The sequence below is a fragment of the Panthera tigris genome, chromosome B3, assembly GCF_018350195.1.
Source record: "Panthera tigris isolate Pti1 chromosome B3, P.tigris_Pti1_mat1.1, whole genome shotgun sequence".
NCBI classification, from domain to species: Eukaryota; Metazoa; Chordata; class Mammalia; order Carnivora; family Felidae; genus Panthera; species Panthera tigris.
Window position 1 is genome coordinate 51,568,423 of NC_056665.1, and position 18,444 is coordinate 51,586,866.

At 34.8% G+C, this 18,444-nt stretch overlaps 1 protein-coding gene across 8 annotated transcripts in view; it reads left to right on the forward strand.

Moving 5' to 3' along the window:
• The window catches only part of FAM214A (family with sequence similarity 214 member A), a 115,458-nt gene that overhangs the window by 81,110 nt on the left and 15,904 nt on the right, over positions 1–18,444 (forward strand). For 7 of the 8 annotated variants that reach the window (XR_006218627.1, XM_042988820.1, XM_042988821.1 and 4 more), the window contains exons 3-9: positions 5,486–5,670; positions 6,581–6,783; positions 7,058–7,183; positions 8,536–10,384; positions 12,181–12,300; positions 15,784–15,863; positions 16,556–16,664. Coding sequence is in view for 7 of the 8 variants with exons in the window: in XM_042988820.1 (XP_042844754.1) it covers positions 5,486–5,670; positions 6,581–6,783; positions 7,058–7,183; positions 8,536–10,384; positions 12,181–12,300; positions 15,784–15,863; positions 16,556–16,664 (2,672 nt within the window). In the remaining variant the exon portion in view is untranslated. The remainder of the gene's footprint in view (positions 1–5,485; positions 5,671–6,580; positions 6,784–7,057; positions 7,184–8,535; positions 10,385–12,180; positions 12,301–15,783; positions 15,864–16,555; positions 16,665–18,444) is intronic. The other variant, XM_042988822.1, reaches the window with a different exon arrangement.

Genomic DNA, 18,444 nt, shown 5'->3' on the forward strand with positions numbered 1-18,444 from the left:
ACACTAGGTAATGCTTTTATTTACATGTTATTTTTCAATTAAAAGGCCTTATCATTTATCTAATACCAATCAGAGAACAGTAGTTTATTTAAAATTTAGCTTATGTGTTTGTATGTTAGCTTTATGAAAGGGCTGATCATATTTTATTATATATACATCTTTCTGTGTACATGGCACATGTGATTGTGGCACAAACACATGATCATAACACTCTTTCTTTTGAAACACTATGTTTTCACTTTCAAGATATTTTATAGATATCTTTCCTTGTCAAAAGTAAACCTATATCATTATTTTAGATATAACTATACCACAGTATATCAACCAGTCCTGTATTATTGGACATTTAGGTTTATTCCATTTTTTAAATTGGTATAAACATTTAAATAAATATCCTTTAATATTCAGCTCAGTGTATGTGTTATTTTATAGAAAGAGGATTTTGATTCATATTACCAGATTGTCCTTTATGAAGTTGAAAGGACCTTATTGTTAGAGAAACTTTTTTTTTTTTTTTTTTTTTTTTTTTTTTTAGCAACCCCCAGGTTATTCTCCTGCTTGTCTTGTCATTGTCTTCCATGTCATTAGAAGTGTGGAATTTTCTGCTACCTTGCCAGGCTTTAGAAGTAAAGTGAACCTTGAAGAGGGCACTTGTTGGGATGAGCACTGGGTGTTGTATGGAAGCCAATTTGACAATAAACTATATTTAAAATAAATTAAAAATACTAAAAAAAAAAAAAAAAAAAGAAAGAAAGTAAACTGAACCGCATATCTAGCAGCCCAGTGATGGGTAAGACCTTCTTCTCTCATTCGTTTTACACAGAGCTTTGAAGAAGTTCTGAGCTATCCTGGGAGTTTTTTCTGAATCACTATATGATGAGTACTGGTTCAGAGGGCCTCCTGGGGCTCCTAAGAAGGAGGTAGTGGTTCTGGCTTCTCTCCTAGGGTTTTTTCTGTGCTGCTTCTGCAGAACAGATTCATAGACTCTCAGGGTTGAAAGAACTCTTGCTACCACTTAACTAGCTGAATACGTTCAATCACACCCCTGGGATGTGTCTATCAGTCTGTCCTTGAATATCCCTGGTGATAAAGAATTTACTTCTACTGAGAGTTAGTCCATTTTATCTGTGGATCACTCTGATCAGAGTTTTCCCAGTTACCAAATTGTTCACCTCTTTTATTAAACAGAACAGATGGGGAACTGTATAAGAAATAGCTAAACTCCACAGCCAGCATGCTACTACAAAAGCAGCCAGTCTGGTCATGGCTCTCAGTCAAACTGGTGTAAACCCAATCCTCATTGAGGTCTTGGAGGTAGAGGGATTCTAGAACTATGTTTTGATTCATTAATCTCCAGTCTCCAAAGATCTGTCCTTCATAGCCTGTGAAAACTTGTAACATCCTTTGTTTGCTTCAATGCTATGCTTTATATCAAATAATTTATTTCTTCTAAAATATGTAACTACTAGGTAAGATTGACAGTCCATATTTGTCTAGATATGAAACACCTTTTGTTTTTATAAAGGTACATTGTTTTCAGAGGCCCTAAAATCATAACTTACTTCTAGAATAAGCTCAAAATATCAAGTTCTATTGAGTGAATTTTCTTTAGCATGACATAGTTCTCAGTTATTGTTCGTATTCCTTATGGTAGTCTCTGCTGTCTGGTGTTTTAGAGGTTGACATTATCAAAATTTTAACTATGTAACTTTTCTAATGGCCACTGTGATTTAGTATTCTCATTTCTTAAAATTCAGACATCCTTACATTTTTCCTGACAGTTCCTAAAGGTTGTCATCATAAAGTCACATGCATTTAGGTAGTATTTTATTTTTCATAATGCTACAGTATAATCCATGCTATTCCTTGCAGTTCTGTTTTGTTTTGTTTTGTTTTTAATATGTGTTTTTGGGAGAGTACAGTGGAGGAGGGGCAGAGAGAGGGGACAGAGGATCCAAAGTGGGCTCTGCTGATAGGCTGACAGCAGTGCTGAGTGACAGCGGGTCTCGAACTCACTAACTGCAAGATCATGACCTGAGCCAAAGTCAGATGCTCAACCAACTGAGCCACCTAAGTGTCCCGTAATTTTTATGTAATGGTTACATAGATAACTAATATATAACTACTGTCATCTCTAATCTTTGTGTTAAGTTTTTCATTTAAATATTTAACACTCTGGGGGTGCCTGGATGGCTTAGTCACTTGAGCATCTAACTCTTGATTTCGGCTTAGGTCATAATCTCATGGTTTGTGAGTTTGAGCCCCACATTGAGCTCTACACTGACAGCACTAAACCTGCTTGGGGTTCTCTCCCTTTCTCACTGCCCCTCTCTTAAAATAAATAAATAAACTTTTAAAAAAAGTTATTTTTGTAATAGTTTAGTTTTTATCACTTTAAACTTGATAATTCCTGGTGTGTAAGCCATTATTTGCTAGGGCTTTAGAGATAAATTATAGTTTTGCAGGCATAAGGATAACACTGTCATTCTCCCCACTCTTTCTGCCCTTCCCCCTTTCTTAATCTGACCTTGTAGGTTTTTTCTCAAGTATAGATTTTTTTTTTTTTTAAGTAGTAGCACATAAATGTAAGACTTATTGCTTAGACTGTGGATCATCCTTGGTATTCACATGGAGTAGCTGACATCTTGGCATCATTCAGCATTCCAAAGATTAGGAGCCACTACTCTGTCACAATTCTTAGTTTTCCAGGATTACCTGACAAACTCAGGGAAAGGAACAGGATGAGCCCAGAGAAATATCTCAGGAGCTGAAATCATGCCATGTAGCCCATGGCAAGCCTGAGGTAGCTTTGAAAACCCATAGAACCACCAGAGAAAGGGATTGAATGGAATCCTTTTTACATCTTTTGCTTCCCCGTGAAGGACACCAGGATTTAACTCAGTTAATCCCAAGGGACTACAGGAAACCTTTGATTTATAATCTAATTGATTTCTAGAGGAAAGTGGAAAGTTGAGATCACTCTCTTGTTTTTCTTGTCACATTATTATAAACTAGGGTTCTATCCCTGGACACTACAGATCTTCCCTGACTTACAACGGGGTTACATCCTGATAAGACATTTTCAACTTATGATAGGTTTAAGTGAAAAATGCATTTAACATTCCAAACCTAGCAAATGTCATAGCTTAGCCAAGCCTGCCTTGAACGTGCTTAGAACACTTACATTAGACTACAGATGGGCAAAATCATCTAACACAAAGCCTATTTTATAATAAAGTGTTGAATATGCCTGTAATTTATTGAACACTATATTGGAAATGAGAGAAAGAGAATGGTTGTGTTGGTACAGACGGTTGTAAGTGTATTGGTGTTTTGCCCTCTCCATCATGTGGCAGACTGGGCCCTGGAGCTCACTGCAGCTGCACAGCGTCATGAGAGGACCCTACCATATTGCTGGTCTGGGACCAGATCAAAAGCCAAATCACTTTCACACCATCGTCAAGTCAAAAAATAGTAAGCTGATGAGGGGCTGTCTGTTCCAATATGTATTATTAATATATATGTTGCATATTATTATTTTACTTACATTTTTATAAACATATACTAAAGTATGTAATAACAGTTTTTATAGCTGCAATGAAAGAAAGCAGGCATGAGGTAGTAGTGGTTAAGGAACCAGATTCTGGAGCCAGACTGTAGATTCAAATTCCAACTTCATTCTTTACTGGCTGGGTAATCTTGGGCAAGTTACTTAACGTCTCTATGCTTCAGTTATCTTTAAAATGGTAGTAACAGTTTCTGCCTTACAGAGCTGCTCTGAGGATAGAATGAATTAATGTGTAGAAAGTACTTAGAACTGGCAATGTCTGACATTGTTACTAAGTGTTCACTGTTATTTTATATGTTGCACATGGTCATTTTAGGGAATATTTTCTGAATGGTCTTAAAATACCAACTCAATAAAGTTGGCTTTGAAGGCTGCTGCATTTCCAGATAAGCCTTCCTGATGCTAGAAATGGGCATTCTTCGTCATTTCCTTCAGGGCTATTCATAATCTGGCTCCAGTCCTTTCTTTTGCACGCTTTCTCTATACAGATTCTCTACTCAAGTTGCACTTTCTCTCTCCTGGTTCTGCTCAATGTCTACCTCCTTTTAAAAAAAATTGTTTTCAGTATAGTTGTCCCACAATGTTACATTAGTTCCCTGTGCACAACATAATGATTCAGATTTTCTATGCTGTGCTCATAAGTGTAGCTACCATCTATCACTAAACAACGCTATTACAATATCATTGACTATATTCCCTATGCTGTGCGTTTTATTCCCTTGACTTATTTATTCCATAACCGAAAGTCTGTATTTCCCACTCTCCTTCACAAATTTTGCCCATCTCCCAGCCCCCTTGCCTCTGACAACCAACGATTTGTTCTTTGTATTTATAGGTCTGACTCTGCGTTTTGTGTATTTCAATGCCTACCTCTTTTGCAAAATTTTACCACTGTTATCTGAAAAACGTTGGAATGTATTAAATGCTGTAGTGTTCTATTTGTTTTGAAGATGATTTATGAATCATGAACCCTTTGAGACTAGGATCTATGCCATAATACAATTCTGTATCCCCTGTCACTTAATACAGTGTAGCAAGTACTTAAAGTATGTGATATTTAATTGGATTGCACAACAAATTGAATTTGTGTGTGTACATTTGCACGAGTGTTCAACTCGTGTAACAGGTTAACACTTTTGAAACTTAACTGTTTCACAAACTTGAAGCACTTTCGAGAAATTTAAAAATTACTACAAATAAGTGAGAACACCTGCATTTCAAATTGTTTGGAACTGCATAGTAACAATAACAACAACAAAATTCACACTTTATATATTGTAATTTGGGCCTGCATCTGCTGCTGGATAATTATAACATTTCTCCTTTTGAAACTACTAATACTGTAAGGCATAGGCAGAGAAGGACTCCAGAGCTCTGAATGTCCACAGCACAGATGGGTTGTAAGAATAAGGAACTAGATAAGAAAGGGACAAAGGAGAGAAAGGGAGAAACATGTATTTGAATTTGCATCCTTAATATTTAATAATAGTAATAAAACAGCTAAAAAATATGACATAATAAGACCTTTTAACCTTTTGGTTATTGGTGAAATTTTGGGTGTAAAAACTGTTGCACTTGACATCTGAAAAATATAAGATATCTAAATATCTATAGGATTATAAATGTATTCCTAAATCTTAGACATTTTAACTGAAATTGACATAAAAATAATTTTATGCTATAATTTCAACCACCTTTACCTTAACTGAAATTTGGAATTATCCATTCTCTCCTTACCTTGTATACCTTGTGAATCAAGAGTTTACTGTATTTTAATTGCCTGATTTTTACCCCCCTTTCACTCTTTGTTAGTGAATATACTTGAATATAGATTGTGACATTAGGTATTTTAGGTGTAAACGGTGAGTTCTTAACAAGAATACATTAAATTAGAGACTCATTTTTTTTTTAAACCAGATACTCTAGATGAATATTTTGAATATGATGCAGAGGAGTTCTTGGTCTCTTTGGCCTTGTTAATAACAGAAGGACGAACACCTGAATGTTCTGTAAAAGGTCGCACAGAAAGTTTCCATTGCCCTCCAGCACAGTCCTGTTACCCAGTAACTTCCAAACATGAATGTAGTGACAAGCTGGCTCAGGTGAGAATTGTGTATTGAGTATATTTTCTTTTTCTTTCATATAAACTAGTTTAAATTCTGTGATCACTTTTGTTACATGACAATTATAATGTTCACACTTAAGTATAAAATCACTTATAACTACAATAAAAAAAATCCTAATCTTGGACCATAGCTAATACCCCTAACTCTTAAGCGATGCTCTTAAAGTCACAGTAGGTACCTTTGCAGATCAGCATGCAGGGTGACAGCCAAAATCATACCTGCCTTCTTACTCACCAGATTTAAGATAATTGTTGCTATTGATCTTGTGTTTATTTGGTAGAATTACTTTCATGATCATTTTCTTCAGATTAACCAATTTCCCTTTTATATTCCTTTTTTCCTACGGGAGGATACTTTTTGCTATCTTAGTAGTATTTTTATATAATGTTAAAAATAGTTATTTTGATAGGTAGTGTATAATTTGCTATAGGGATTTTCCCAACAGTTTCTTAAATGTAGTCCAAAATTTTACATTTTTAAAATCTTGTCTATTTTGAGCATTTAATGAAAATGAGATTTTAATATTTTGGTTTTTACTTAGAATGAATCTTTATTTTGTAACAATGACATAGTTAACAAACTAGGCTGGGCCACCTTAAGGCCTGTCAGATGTGGTGTATGACAGTTATTTTTCCACAAAATAGAGTAGAAATATCCCCCTCCCCAAGAAACTTTGCATCATAAATGTTCAGTACTAATCCTTGTACTCTAGAACTCACTAGTGTTAATCCACTATTTAATGAGGAAATCTAAATAAGCCTAAGCAAAGATCTACAGTTGACTCATTTCTCATATAGATGTCTATTTTACAATTATAATTTTAAACTGTAAATATAAAATGCCTTGGGTTATTGAGGTATTTCGCTTACATTCATTTTCTCTTAAGTGTCGCCAAGCCAGAAGAACTAGGTCTGAGGTCTTACTGTTGTGGAAGAATAACCTTCCAATCATGGTGGAAGTGATGTTACTCCCAGATTGCTGCTACAGTGATGATGGGCCCACCACAGATGGAATTGATCTCAATGATCCTGCAATTAAGCAAGATGCATTATTATTAGAAAGATGGATATTGGAGCCAGTTCCTCGACAGTAAGTTGTTGAACTGAGTTTCAAGTTGTTCTTGCTAAATCAGGTTTTCCATTGCTTCTATAAATTATTTTAATAATGTATCATGTCTTTGACTCTAATGATGTAGTAAAATTTAGACATTTAGTTCTTCTGTGACTTCAAGTGACACTAGTAAATGCACTTCGATTCTCTTGAAAGCACATATCCAGAATATATTTATTTTAGCTTCTGTATTTCTAAAGTTCAATCATTTTGTACTTGCTGACATTTAAATGATACTTTTTACCTCCCTTAGGAGTGGCGATCGGTTTATTGAAGAGAAGACTCTTCTATTGGCTGTCCGCTCATTTGTGTTTTTTTCTCAGTTAAGTGCTTGGCTGAGTGTTTCCCATGGTGCTATTCCACGAAATATTCTTTACAGGTAAGTATTGAGCAAAATAAGGACAGTGTGTATTTAACCTTGTTGGTTAGCTACTGAATGATATTTTACCTTTTAAGCAGTTTATTTCCTTCATTTCTAAATGTAAGTGGATAAAATTTACTAAAGATTTTCTCAAAACAATTTAGAGAATTTAAATGCGAATCAGTATGAATTTTACTTTATTTCTTTTTAATTTGTTTTTTATTTTTTTAATGTTTGTTTACTTTTGAGAGAGAGGGAGACACAGAATCAGAAACAGGCTCCAGCTCTGAGCTGTCAGCACACAGCCCAACATGGGGTTTGAACTCCCAAGCGGTGAGATCATGACCTGAGCCGAAGTCAGATGCTTAACCAACTGAGCCACCCAGGCACCCCCGGCATAGATTGGTTTTCAGAGAGCTTTTTAGCTTTAAAGAACCCCCAATGGGCTTACGTATAAAAACTTTCTGGGCTGCTGAATTTCCATAATGGTAGACTTATTTAATTTTTGCATCTTGAAAACTGTAAATTTACAGGCTGCTGACCAAGTGTCTAATTGTTTCTTTAGGCAGGTGGCCCTGAGATTGAGTATCTCTTAATCACCTTGTACAACAGAATTAGCTAAATCCATTTATTTAGAGTAAATGCCATTTTTTTTTGTTTTAAGAAATAATTCTAAATTATAGTATTCTTGAGCTTTAATGCCTAAGTAGTCCAGTGTTCATAAAAAGATCATCTCTAGGCTCTTTCCATAATGTCCATCAACTGATGAATGGATAAAGAAATTGTGATTTATATACACAATGGAATACTACGTGGCAGTGAGAAAGAATGAAATATGGCCTTTTGTAGCAATGTGGATAGAACTGGAGGGTGTTATGCTAAGTGAAATAAGTCCTACAGAGAAAGACAGATACCATATGTTTTCACTCTTATGTGGGTCCTGAGAAACTGAACAGAAGACCATTTGGGAGGGGAAGGAAAAAAAAAAGATGAGAGAGGGAGGGAGCCAAAACATAAGAAACTCTTAAAAACTGAGAACAAACTGAGGGTTGATGGGGGGTGGGAGGGCGAGGAGCGTGGGTGATGGGTATTGAGGAGGGCACCTGTTGAGATGAGCACTGGATGTTGTATGGAAACCAATTTGACAATAAATTTCATATAAAAAAATCATCTCTATTCTAAGCATAAACTATTGTGCTTTTTATGTTGGTTTTATCAGAATGACATGCATGGTAAAGTAGCTGAAAGTAAACCCTTAATAGTAACTAATGCAAATAAAGATAAGTATGTAACTGTTGAAAATTTTTTATAATATATAACGTTATAAGCATTACAATGCATTGATTCTGTATATTTCTATATGATTCTAGAATCAGTGCTGCTGATGTAGACCTGCAGTGGAATTTTTCACAGACCCCGATTGAACATGTGTTTCCTGTTCCTAATGTTTCTCACAATGTGGCCTTGAAAGTCAGCGTTCAGTCCTTGCCCAGACAATCTAATTATCCAGTTTTGACCTGTAGTATTCACACTAATATTGGCCTTTATGAGAAAAGAATTCAAGAACATGAACTTAAAGTCCATCAGCACCGCAATTCTAGTGAAGTAGAACAATGTAGTACAAATAGTTCACAGCGTCTGTGTAGCAAACAATCTTGGACCATGGCACCTGAAAGCATATTGCATGCAAAAAATGGCACAACTCCAGAATATATTGCAGCTGTCAAAAATGTCAAACTGTATCCAGGCACTGGCAGTAAATCTGACTATGGAACACGTCAAGCCAATATTCTGGGCTTCAGTGGTAGAGGAGATAAAAAGTCACATGAAACACCAGTGAGAACTTTAAAATCATTTTCAATGATTGATTCCAGGGTCTCTAGCCACCAGAGTTCCTGGCAGTCAGTTGGTGAGACTAATCCTTTAATAGGCTCTTTAATTCAGGAGCGACAAGAAGTTATTGCAAGAATTGCTCAGCATTTGATTCATTGTGATCCAAGCACTTCCCCTGTTTCTGGACATCCATTTAATATGCAAGAGTCTAGTTCACTTAATTCAAAACTTTTCCGGGTTTCAAAAGAAAATGAAAATGTGAGAAAATGTAAAGAAACTTTCTCCATTTCCTTTGGTAGTCCTGAGCTTACCTCCTCAGAAGACACCAGTGAGGGAAAAATTCAAGTAAAACCAGATACTCCTCGAAGTGAAACTGGCAGTTCCAATGGTCTTTATTCTCGTCAGTCTATTGGTGAGACAAATCCTTTGATCGGCTCTTTACTCCAGGAGCGACAAGATGTTATTGCAAGGATTGCTCAACACTTGGAGCATATTGATCCAACTGCATCACATATACCCCGGCAGTCATTCAACATGCATGACTCCAATTTGGTTCCTTCGAAAGTATTTAGGAGTACATATGAAGACAACAATTTGTGGAAGAAAAACAAGGATGTTACCTCTGTTTCCATTTCCAATACAAAATTTTCCTTGTTAGAAGACAGCAGCGAAGGGGAAAACTTAATACCCAATAAATCATTTAGTTCTTTTAAATGTAATGGTAAAGTCGAATCCTCTTTGAAACCTCAAATAAGAAGAAATCTGTATCAGGACAATCCTAGTGAAACCATCCAAAATACTTTCCAAGAGACACAGAACAAAGCCACTAGTTTATTGACTCCCTCAAATATGCCTCACTGCAAAAAAAATAACTTAGATTTGACAGTCAGATTGGAAAATACACTTTCTGAGTGTCAATTTAAGGAGCAAGAAATTAGCAATGAAACTGATAAAAAGTATTCAAATTGCAACAGTATTGACAAACAGATTTGCACAGATAAGTATAAGGAAAAAAGAATAAAAAAAGAAAATTCTAATCCAGAATATTTTAAGAATCATGAATTTGATAATTCCAAAAAAGATGACTCAAAAATAAAAGCTACTATGTTGGAAATGTCTGAATATTTGAACAAACATGAAAACAAGTGCTCAAATAAAGACTCAGAAAGGCTTAAGACATGTGAGCAAAATACTCAACTTAATAGTATAGAAAATTATCTCAATAAAGATAATGAAGTTCGCAAATGCAAAAAGCCAGACCTATTAAAAGTTGAACAGGATAAGAAAGAAGAGATAATTGATGAAAAATCTCAAAACTGTTCTCAGAGAAAGAAAGTAAAAGACTGTTTGTCTACATGTGAACGACTGAAAAATACAGAGGTGTTGGTAGGTAACATCTAATATTTCAAATATAATTCTCAAACATTTATCATGGTTTCAATTTACAGTCAGTTCTAATAAACCTGCTACAAAACTAGTATTAACATCCTTGAAAAATAACCTACTTACTTAAGAGCAAATGCTAGGTGAATTCTTCCCATTGCCCCTTTTTGGTTATTTCAACACTGGACAATTGCTGGAGGGTAATTAGGAGTCAGAAATGAAACTCACATCAGCTTAATGTATCATTTGTTAGTAGCTCTGGCCTAATACAGTGCACCCGTTGTAATGCCACTGCTCAGCTAGGGATTTTAGGAATATCTATAGAGAAGTCACGAGGCTGTTTGTTGGTTAGAATGCCTGGGTTCCTGTCCTGACTTCACAATTTGGACCTTAAGTCACACTGAATAAGTCACCTAACTTCTAAAAACCTCAGTTTCCTCAGTTCTAAAATAAGAATGATAAATCTCTTTTGCCTATCTCAGAGTTGTGACAATCATATAATAGATTTTAAGAAATTTTGTGAATCTTTAATGTACTATATAAATAAAAGATACTTATTTACATTTTATTTAACTTTCTACCAAACCATTTTTTAGCTTTAGAAAATTATTATTAGGCAGAGAGAGGAACACCGAGAATCCAAAGCAGGAACCCAAGCCATTAGTGGAGAGCAGGATATGGGGCTCAAACCCACAAACCAGAGATCATGACCTGAGCTGAAGTCTGACGTTTAACCAACTGAGCCACCCAGGTGCCCCTGGAAAAGTACTTTTTAACTGTCTTGACCTAAATCTGAATGTCCTTAGTTTATCTTCTTTATCAGTAAAATAAGTTCTGCTGGACAAAAGAGTTTTAATAATTGTACCATGTTTCCAATTTCTGTTTTTCAATAGAATCTCTAACATGGATTGTATCAAATGCTGGTTCCAATTTTCTAAAACTATAATTGTCACAAAAACAGTTAGCTTTTCATGATCCTTTCTGGTACCTAAAAGGAAAACTTAATTTGGCCACTGTATTTTTCAAGCTACTAATATTCGGTTTTTCATGCTCTTGTTTTAAATATAATCATACAACATTTACTAAGTGCCCAGACACTCTTCTGAATATTTTACACATATTGGCATACTTAATCCTTCCACTAAACTATGAGAGTAAACTAGAGTAAACTCCAGTTTACAAATGAGGACCCTAGGACTGGAGAGCTTAAGTAACTTGCCCAAGGTCACAAAGCTAGTAAGTGGCAGAGCCAGGACCCAAATTAGACTTTTCTGATTTTTATGTGTTGCCTAAATTCTTAAGAAATAGCTTGTTTCTGTATCACATAAAAACATGGTACTGCAACTGCATTAGATATATTTTTAAATTCACATTTATTGTATTTCTGTGTCGTGCTCTACCAAATTACATGCTTTGAGAACGACTCTTAATATTAACATAGTTTTATATCTTAGAATACTCTTTTTTCTACCTCTGAGTAGTTGTTTTTTCACAAATTAAAAGTATCAAATATTAGCTTACCAGATGTTAGACTCTGAGTATTTATAAATATGAGCATATGTATAAGACGATTATATTTGGACATAGTTTCTTTAGAATATTTGAGTTTATTCAGTACTTTAGAAAAAACTCTTAGACATTGTTTTATTAAAGTGTGTGTGTGTGTGTGTGTGTGTGTGTGTGTAGATCTAGATCTGTAGATGATTAGCATTACCACCCAAGATATAATATCTCAGTACATATTAGGGATAAGACCAAAATTACTTAAATGTTATCATTAAAATTAATTATTTTCCTAGCAGAAGACTATACCACTGAAACATTCAAGTGTCTGGCGGAAACATAATTTTCATTCCTTAGATGGGACCTCAACCAGAGCTTTTCATCCTCGAACTGGATTGCCTCTTCTCTCAAGTCCTGTAAGGTTTCTTTCTCTTATTTCATATTTATACTTGGAAACATCTAAAATGTTTACAAATTATTTTATCTGAATTGTAATTGAAAAAAATTTAAATGCACTTTTTAATTTTTTTTATTAAAAAAAATTTTTTTTAATGTTTTTTATTTTATTTTTGAGAGAGACAGAGACAGAGTGTGAGCTGGGGAGGGGCAGAGAGAGAGAGAGAGAGAGAGAGACAGACTCCAAAGCAGGCTCCAGGCTTTGAGCTGTCAGCACAGAGCCCGATGCAGGGCTCAAACCCACAAACCGTGAGTGAGATCATGACCTGAGCTGAAGTCAGCCGCTTAACCAACTGAGCCACCCAGGCCCCCGAAAAATGTAAATGCCTTTAAAAGGAATTTCCAGGGGCACCTGGGTGGCTCAGTCGGTTAAGCGTCCGACTTCAACTCAGGTCACGATCTCGCGGTCTGTGAGTTCGAGCCCCGCGTCGGGCTCTGGGCTTATGGCCTGGAGCCTGCTTCGGATTCTGTGTCTCCCTCTCTCTCTGCCCCTCCCCCATTCATGCTCTGTCTCTCTCTGTCTCAAAAATAAACGTTAAAAAAAAAAAAATTAAAAAAAAAGGTAAAATAAAAGGAATTTCCAGTTAGAAAACACTTTTAAATATATTTAATAGCTATGTGTTAATATGAGAAAAGACTAAAAATATGAAAAAAATTAGAATTATAAAATTTCTCTGAAATTCTTTTGTCTAATCTTTTAATTATTACTAAATATAAAGAAAATATTTAGTGTCAAGTGGGTTTGTATAAATAAATTTGTATCTGAACCTGGTTGACATCACCAGCTGAGTTATTTGGGAATCAGATTTGTGGTTGTTTTTGACTTGGAACCCATGCAGCATCTTATTTTGAGACATATAAATTTCCCCACTCTACATTTACAAATAGATTTGTAGATCTGAGTGCAATGGTTAGGAGTCTTGCTTTGGAATCACCCTGACTTCACCCTAGCATAATGTCTGCTTTAGTATTATGGGGATGATTAATATAATTCCTGACACATAGTAAGCTATCAGTTGTTAGCTGGTATACCTGCCATTTCAGTTAAACCTGAGTCAAGTGATCAATATCAGGGAGAAGTATAAAGCATATATATTTTGCTACTGATAGAAGATAATTTTTGGTGCTTTTCGTGTTTTTTTTTTTTTTAAGTTATTTATTTATTTTGGGAGAGACAGACAGTGTGAGTCGGGGAGGGGCAGAGAGAAAGGGAGACAGAATCTCAATCAGGCTCCGCACTGCCAGTGTAGAACCCAATGTAGGACTCAAACTCATGAAAACCGTGAGATCATTCCTTAAGCCAAAACCAGGAGTTGGACGCTTACCCGACTGAGCCACCCAGTCACCCTACTTTATCTGTGTTTTTTTAAGTAAACTCTAAGGATACAATATCTGGCCTATGTTCAAAAAATAATTATTGAATAAGAGATCTTGAATTTAAATTTATAACTTGGACCTTAGGTGTTTGTCTTAGAGAAGCTGAATTCCAAACAACTTAAAATAACCCCAAACATTTGACCTAGGTATGAGGTGCTTTCGAAAGACCCAAGTGATCAGGAAAAAAGATTTGTCAGCATCATACTGATAAAAAGAGCATTGTAGACTTCTGTTCAGCATGGTAGACTGAGTTCATCTACAAAGACTCTTCCTCCTCAAAGACAGAAATCATGGATAGAATATAACCTTTAATAAAAATAATACGTAATACCTGATATAACCTTTAAGTACATAATATAATGTAAGAGAAAGAAAGATAAATCTCCAAATACTCATATGAGGCAAATTATGGCCCTCTGGGATATCTGAACCTAATTTAGTGCTAGGGTTTAATGCCTCTGCTGGGACAGGTACAAACAGGAGGTAGGGATGCAAGAACTTATGAACTTGAAAAATAACTAAATAGAAATTTTAAATATGAAAATATTTTAATTGCTATATACACACACAACATGTGTGCCTACAAATACAGAAGGATTAACATTGAATCAGAATCAGCTGTATAGCAATGTAGTGATGGGTGGACAGATGCTAAGAAAGCATCTTGAAAAAAGTACAGAAAGGAAGAGAGTTGGTAAAATATGGGAGAGCCATGGAGGATAAAATGAGATGCTGAATATAAGTGTAGTACAAATTCTAAAAGTAGAACTAAGTGGAACAAAGAAAATGCAGTATCAGAAGAAATGAAGGTAAAGAAATTTTCAGAATTGAAGACATGAGAATTTAGATTGAGAACTTCACATTAAGTTCTTTTTTTATATATAATTTTTTTAAAGTTTATTTTGAGAGAGAGCACAAGCAGGGGAGGGACAGAAAGAGAGGGAGAGAAAGAATCCCAAGCAGGCTCTGCAGGGTGAATGCTCAAACTCAGGAAACTGTGAGATCATGACCTGAGCCAAAATCAAGAGTTGGACGTTTAACCAGCTGAGCCACCAAGGCGCCCCCAATTAAGTCCAGGCTACAAAAAATAGCATGGTGCACTCATGAAAATCTCAAAAATATTGAGATTGCTTAGACATTCAGTATTATCTTTTTTCTTAACGACGAATGTACTGTATACAATACATATTTATTCTAGTAACAAGTCTTTTTAACTTGCATGTTGTATGTGATTTTACCTTTAGTTTACATTTGGGTCTTTTATTTTTAGGATATTTTCAGCTAGATGGTGGTTGGATCATGGTCTTAAATGTAATGTGTGGTATACAATGGTGGTTGAACATCTGGAGCAGTATTTTTCAAACCTATTCTCTGTGAAGCCCCAGAGTTCTTAGAAATGCACAGTGGGTAGGGAGGGACAAAGGAGCAGCAGAGTTGGCAGGACTCCAGGCTCCCATCACCATTTAATTCTTTTTTTTGGTTTGTTTATTTTTATTTGAAAGCTATAAGTCTTTTACTCCCTTCACAAAATACAGAAGTACAGTTGACCCTTGAACAACACATATAGAATACATATAACATACAAAATATATGTTAATTGTCTATTTATGCTGTTGGTAAGGCTTTCAGTCAACAGTAGGCTATTAGTAGTTAAGTTTTTGGGGATCTAAAACTTTTTGTGGATTTTCAACTGCAGAGGCTGGGCGGGGGAGATTAGTGCCCCCTAATCCCTGGGTTGTTAAAGCGTTAACTGTATATAAAGTAAAAAAGTAAAAGTCTTATTATATATTGGGATTCCATGTAAGATTTTGTTTTAGAAAAAACATTCTGCTTCTTAAAGAGTCAAAACCTACTAAAAGTGCTTTTGTTAATCATTTATTTTTTTTCTACCAGTTAATAAAATGAGAAATAAGGACAATATGTAATAAAGAGTATGATTGTAAGTAGACTGGGGAGAAGTTATAGTATTTGTAAAATATGCTTAACTTTCATTTGAAAAGTGTTCTATCAGTTCAAGAAAAAATTACAGTCTTTTTAAATATTACAAATGATTGTTTTGACCTTAGGTTCCTCAAAGAAAGACACAATCAGGTTGCTTTGATTTGGATTCTTCATTACTGCATCTGAAAAGCTTATCATCTGGAAGGTATTTATATTAAAACTGATTTGTGTATTTGAAATAATATACTAATTTCTAGTCTTGTGTAATAAATGTTTACTCTAAAAATCACAATTCTAATAGGAATATTATTTTCTAGTTGGGTATCATTTTCAATATTAATTTCACACAGTTATTAAGGATGAAGGGAGAAATTAAGACAATGAGTAGCTAGTGTATATTGGTCATCATAATAAATACATTGGTTTTAGCACTTAAGTAAGTTTGAATATTTCTGGTCATTCACCTCCTCCTTTACCTTACACTTCTTTGCAAAAAAGAAGCCTTGGAAATGTGTCCATGTTGACAAATAATACTCTCCTTATTTTCTTTAGTCACATAATTTTGCCTTTATATTCTCATTTTTAACTGAAAATGAAGACTGATAAAGAAGACTGCATTGTATATTTCTAGCAGATGTCACTATGTGATATAAATTCTGCCTTGAAACCTTCTAGGATATTACTTATATATTTTTTTGTCAAATATTATAACAAAGACCATAAAATCTAATCAGGAATTTAAACTAAATATTTCATATCTTAAAATTTGGTTGGATTAATTTTTTATCATGTAGTTTAAGTAAAATGGATCAAATTCTCCTAATTTAATTTTATACAAAAAATAAATTAGAAAATACTGTGCTTAATGTGTTTGTTTGCTGATTTTCTTTTTAATAGTCATCGACCATGTTTAAACACTGAAGATGATCCAGATATTCATGAAAAACCATTTCTGAGTTCTAGTGCTCCACCTATAACAAGTCTTAGTCTCTTAGGAAATTTTGAGGTAATGTTTTTGAAAACTATTTTAAGAGTTGAAGTTTCTTAACCTAGACCTAGGGTGTTATTTATGTCATTTGTTTGTGAAAGGGAAATAAATAAATGGATTGTATTTTTTCAAAGCCTTGAAATCAACTTATTTCTTTTCTTTCCCTTTTCCTTTCTGTGAGAAGTGAAGTTAGAATTGTTGGTACTGCCATCTTATAACTGGGTACCTTGTAGGGGAGTTTAGAGGACTTAGGTAAACTGGAGTGAAGTGTCTGTTACTCTAGCCAGAGAAGGGACTTGACCACACCTTACCTGATAGTACTGGTTCTGAGTCCCAGGAAGGAGGATGGTGGACTGATAGGAGCCCCTTCATGATCAAGGAGGTTAATTTTCAAAGTCAAATGTTTTTTTGTACTATACTTGTAACTCTTTTGCAAATCTAAATCTATTCTCTTTTTATTTTTGGGAAAGGGAGAGCAAGCAGAGCAGAGAGAGAGAGAGAGAGAATCTTAATCTTATGCAAGAGAGAGAGAGAGAGAGAGAATCTTAATCTTACGCAGGCTCCTTCTTGACGCAGAGCCCAACATGGGGCTTGATCCCATGACCCTGAACCGAAATCTGGAGTAGGATGCTCAACCAATTGAGCCACCCAGGCACCCCTAAAACTATTCTAAAATAAGATTATTTTAAAAAATGGAATGGTTAGTCTCCAATAATGTGCTATTATTTTATTTAATAAGAATATTTCTACTTGGGATCAAGTGTATTATTGGATTAGCTACCTTTAATTAGAAAACAGCCTTTAACATTGAATCACTATGTTGTACAGCTGAAACTAATATTGTATGCCAACTGCACATCAATTAAAAAAAAGAAAAACAACCTGAAACATAAGCCTGTAAATGGAGTTTTAAAAGTGAATTTAATTGGTGAGGTTTTTTTTATGGGAAAATAATTTAAAATTAGTAGTTTTAATTTAAATAGCTTTACTGGAGTTATGGCAGTTTGATATGTTAATAGTATGCTGTATTTAAAACTGTATTTGATTTTGAAGCTGTCTTTCAAAGTTTTAAAATAGTTATGATAAGTTGATTTCTTTTCCAGTCATTTTTAAGGTATTACTTCAGAACTGTTGAACTCTCTATTCTCTGTCATTTTAAAATGGCGTGAGGCCATTGTGAGTATCACTTATTCTGCAACCTTTGTAGTAAAAGAAAATTTGTGAGTGGGGAAAAAGAGCATCTCCTATGTGAAAGCCTTAGGAAAGAGAAGATGGTTAAAAGATCAGTACATTGGAATGTTATTTGTGCAGATATGCATATATTTTCACTTCAGTAGAAAAATAGAGAAGTTCTGAGACTGTCCAACCCATAAATTCTCTTTAATTTATAGTTGTCCTTTGTATAAAGAGTTTATTTCTTTTTATTTCCATTATATTGATATACCACTATTTGTTTATTCACTCACTTGATTCTAGGCCTTTGGGTCGTTTCTAGTTTGGGGCTATTACAAATAAAGCTGCTGTGGATATTCATGGATGCATTTTTGTGTGGACATAAGTTTTCATTTTGTTTGGGTAACTACCTAGGAATGGAATGTGTGGGTAGTATGGTAGGTATATCTTTAACTTCTTTTAAGAAACTGCCAAGGTGTTTTCCAAAGTGGTTATACCATGTTTAATTCCTACCAGTAGTGTATGGGGGTTCTAGATCATCCACATCCCTGCCAGTGTTTGCATGGGTCAGTCGTTTTAATTTTAATCATTCTAGTAGTTTTGCAATGCTGTTGAACTGTGGTTT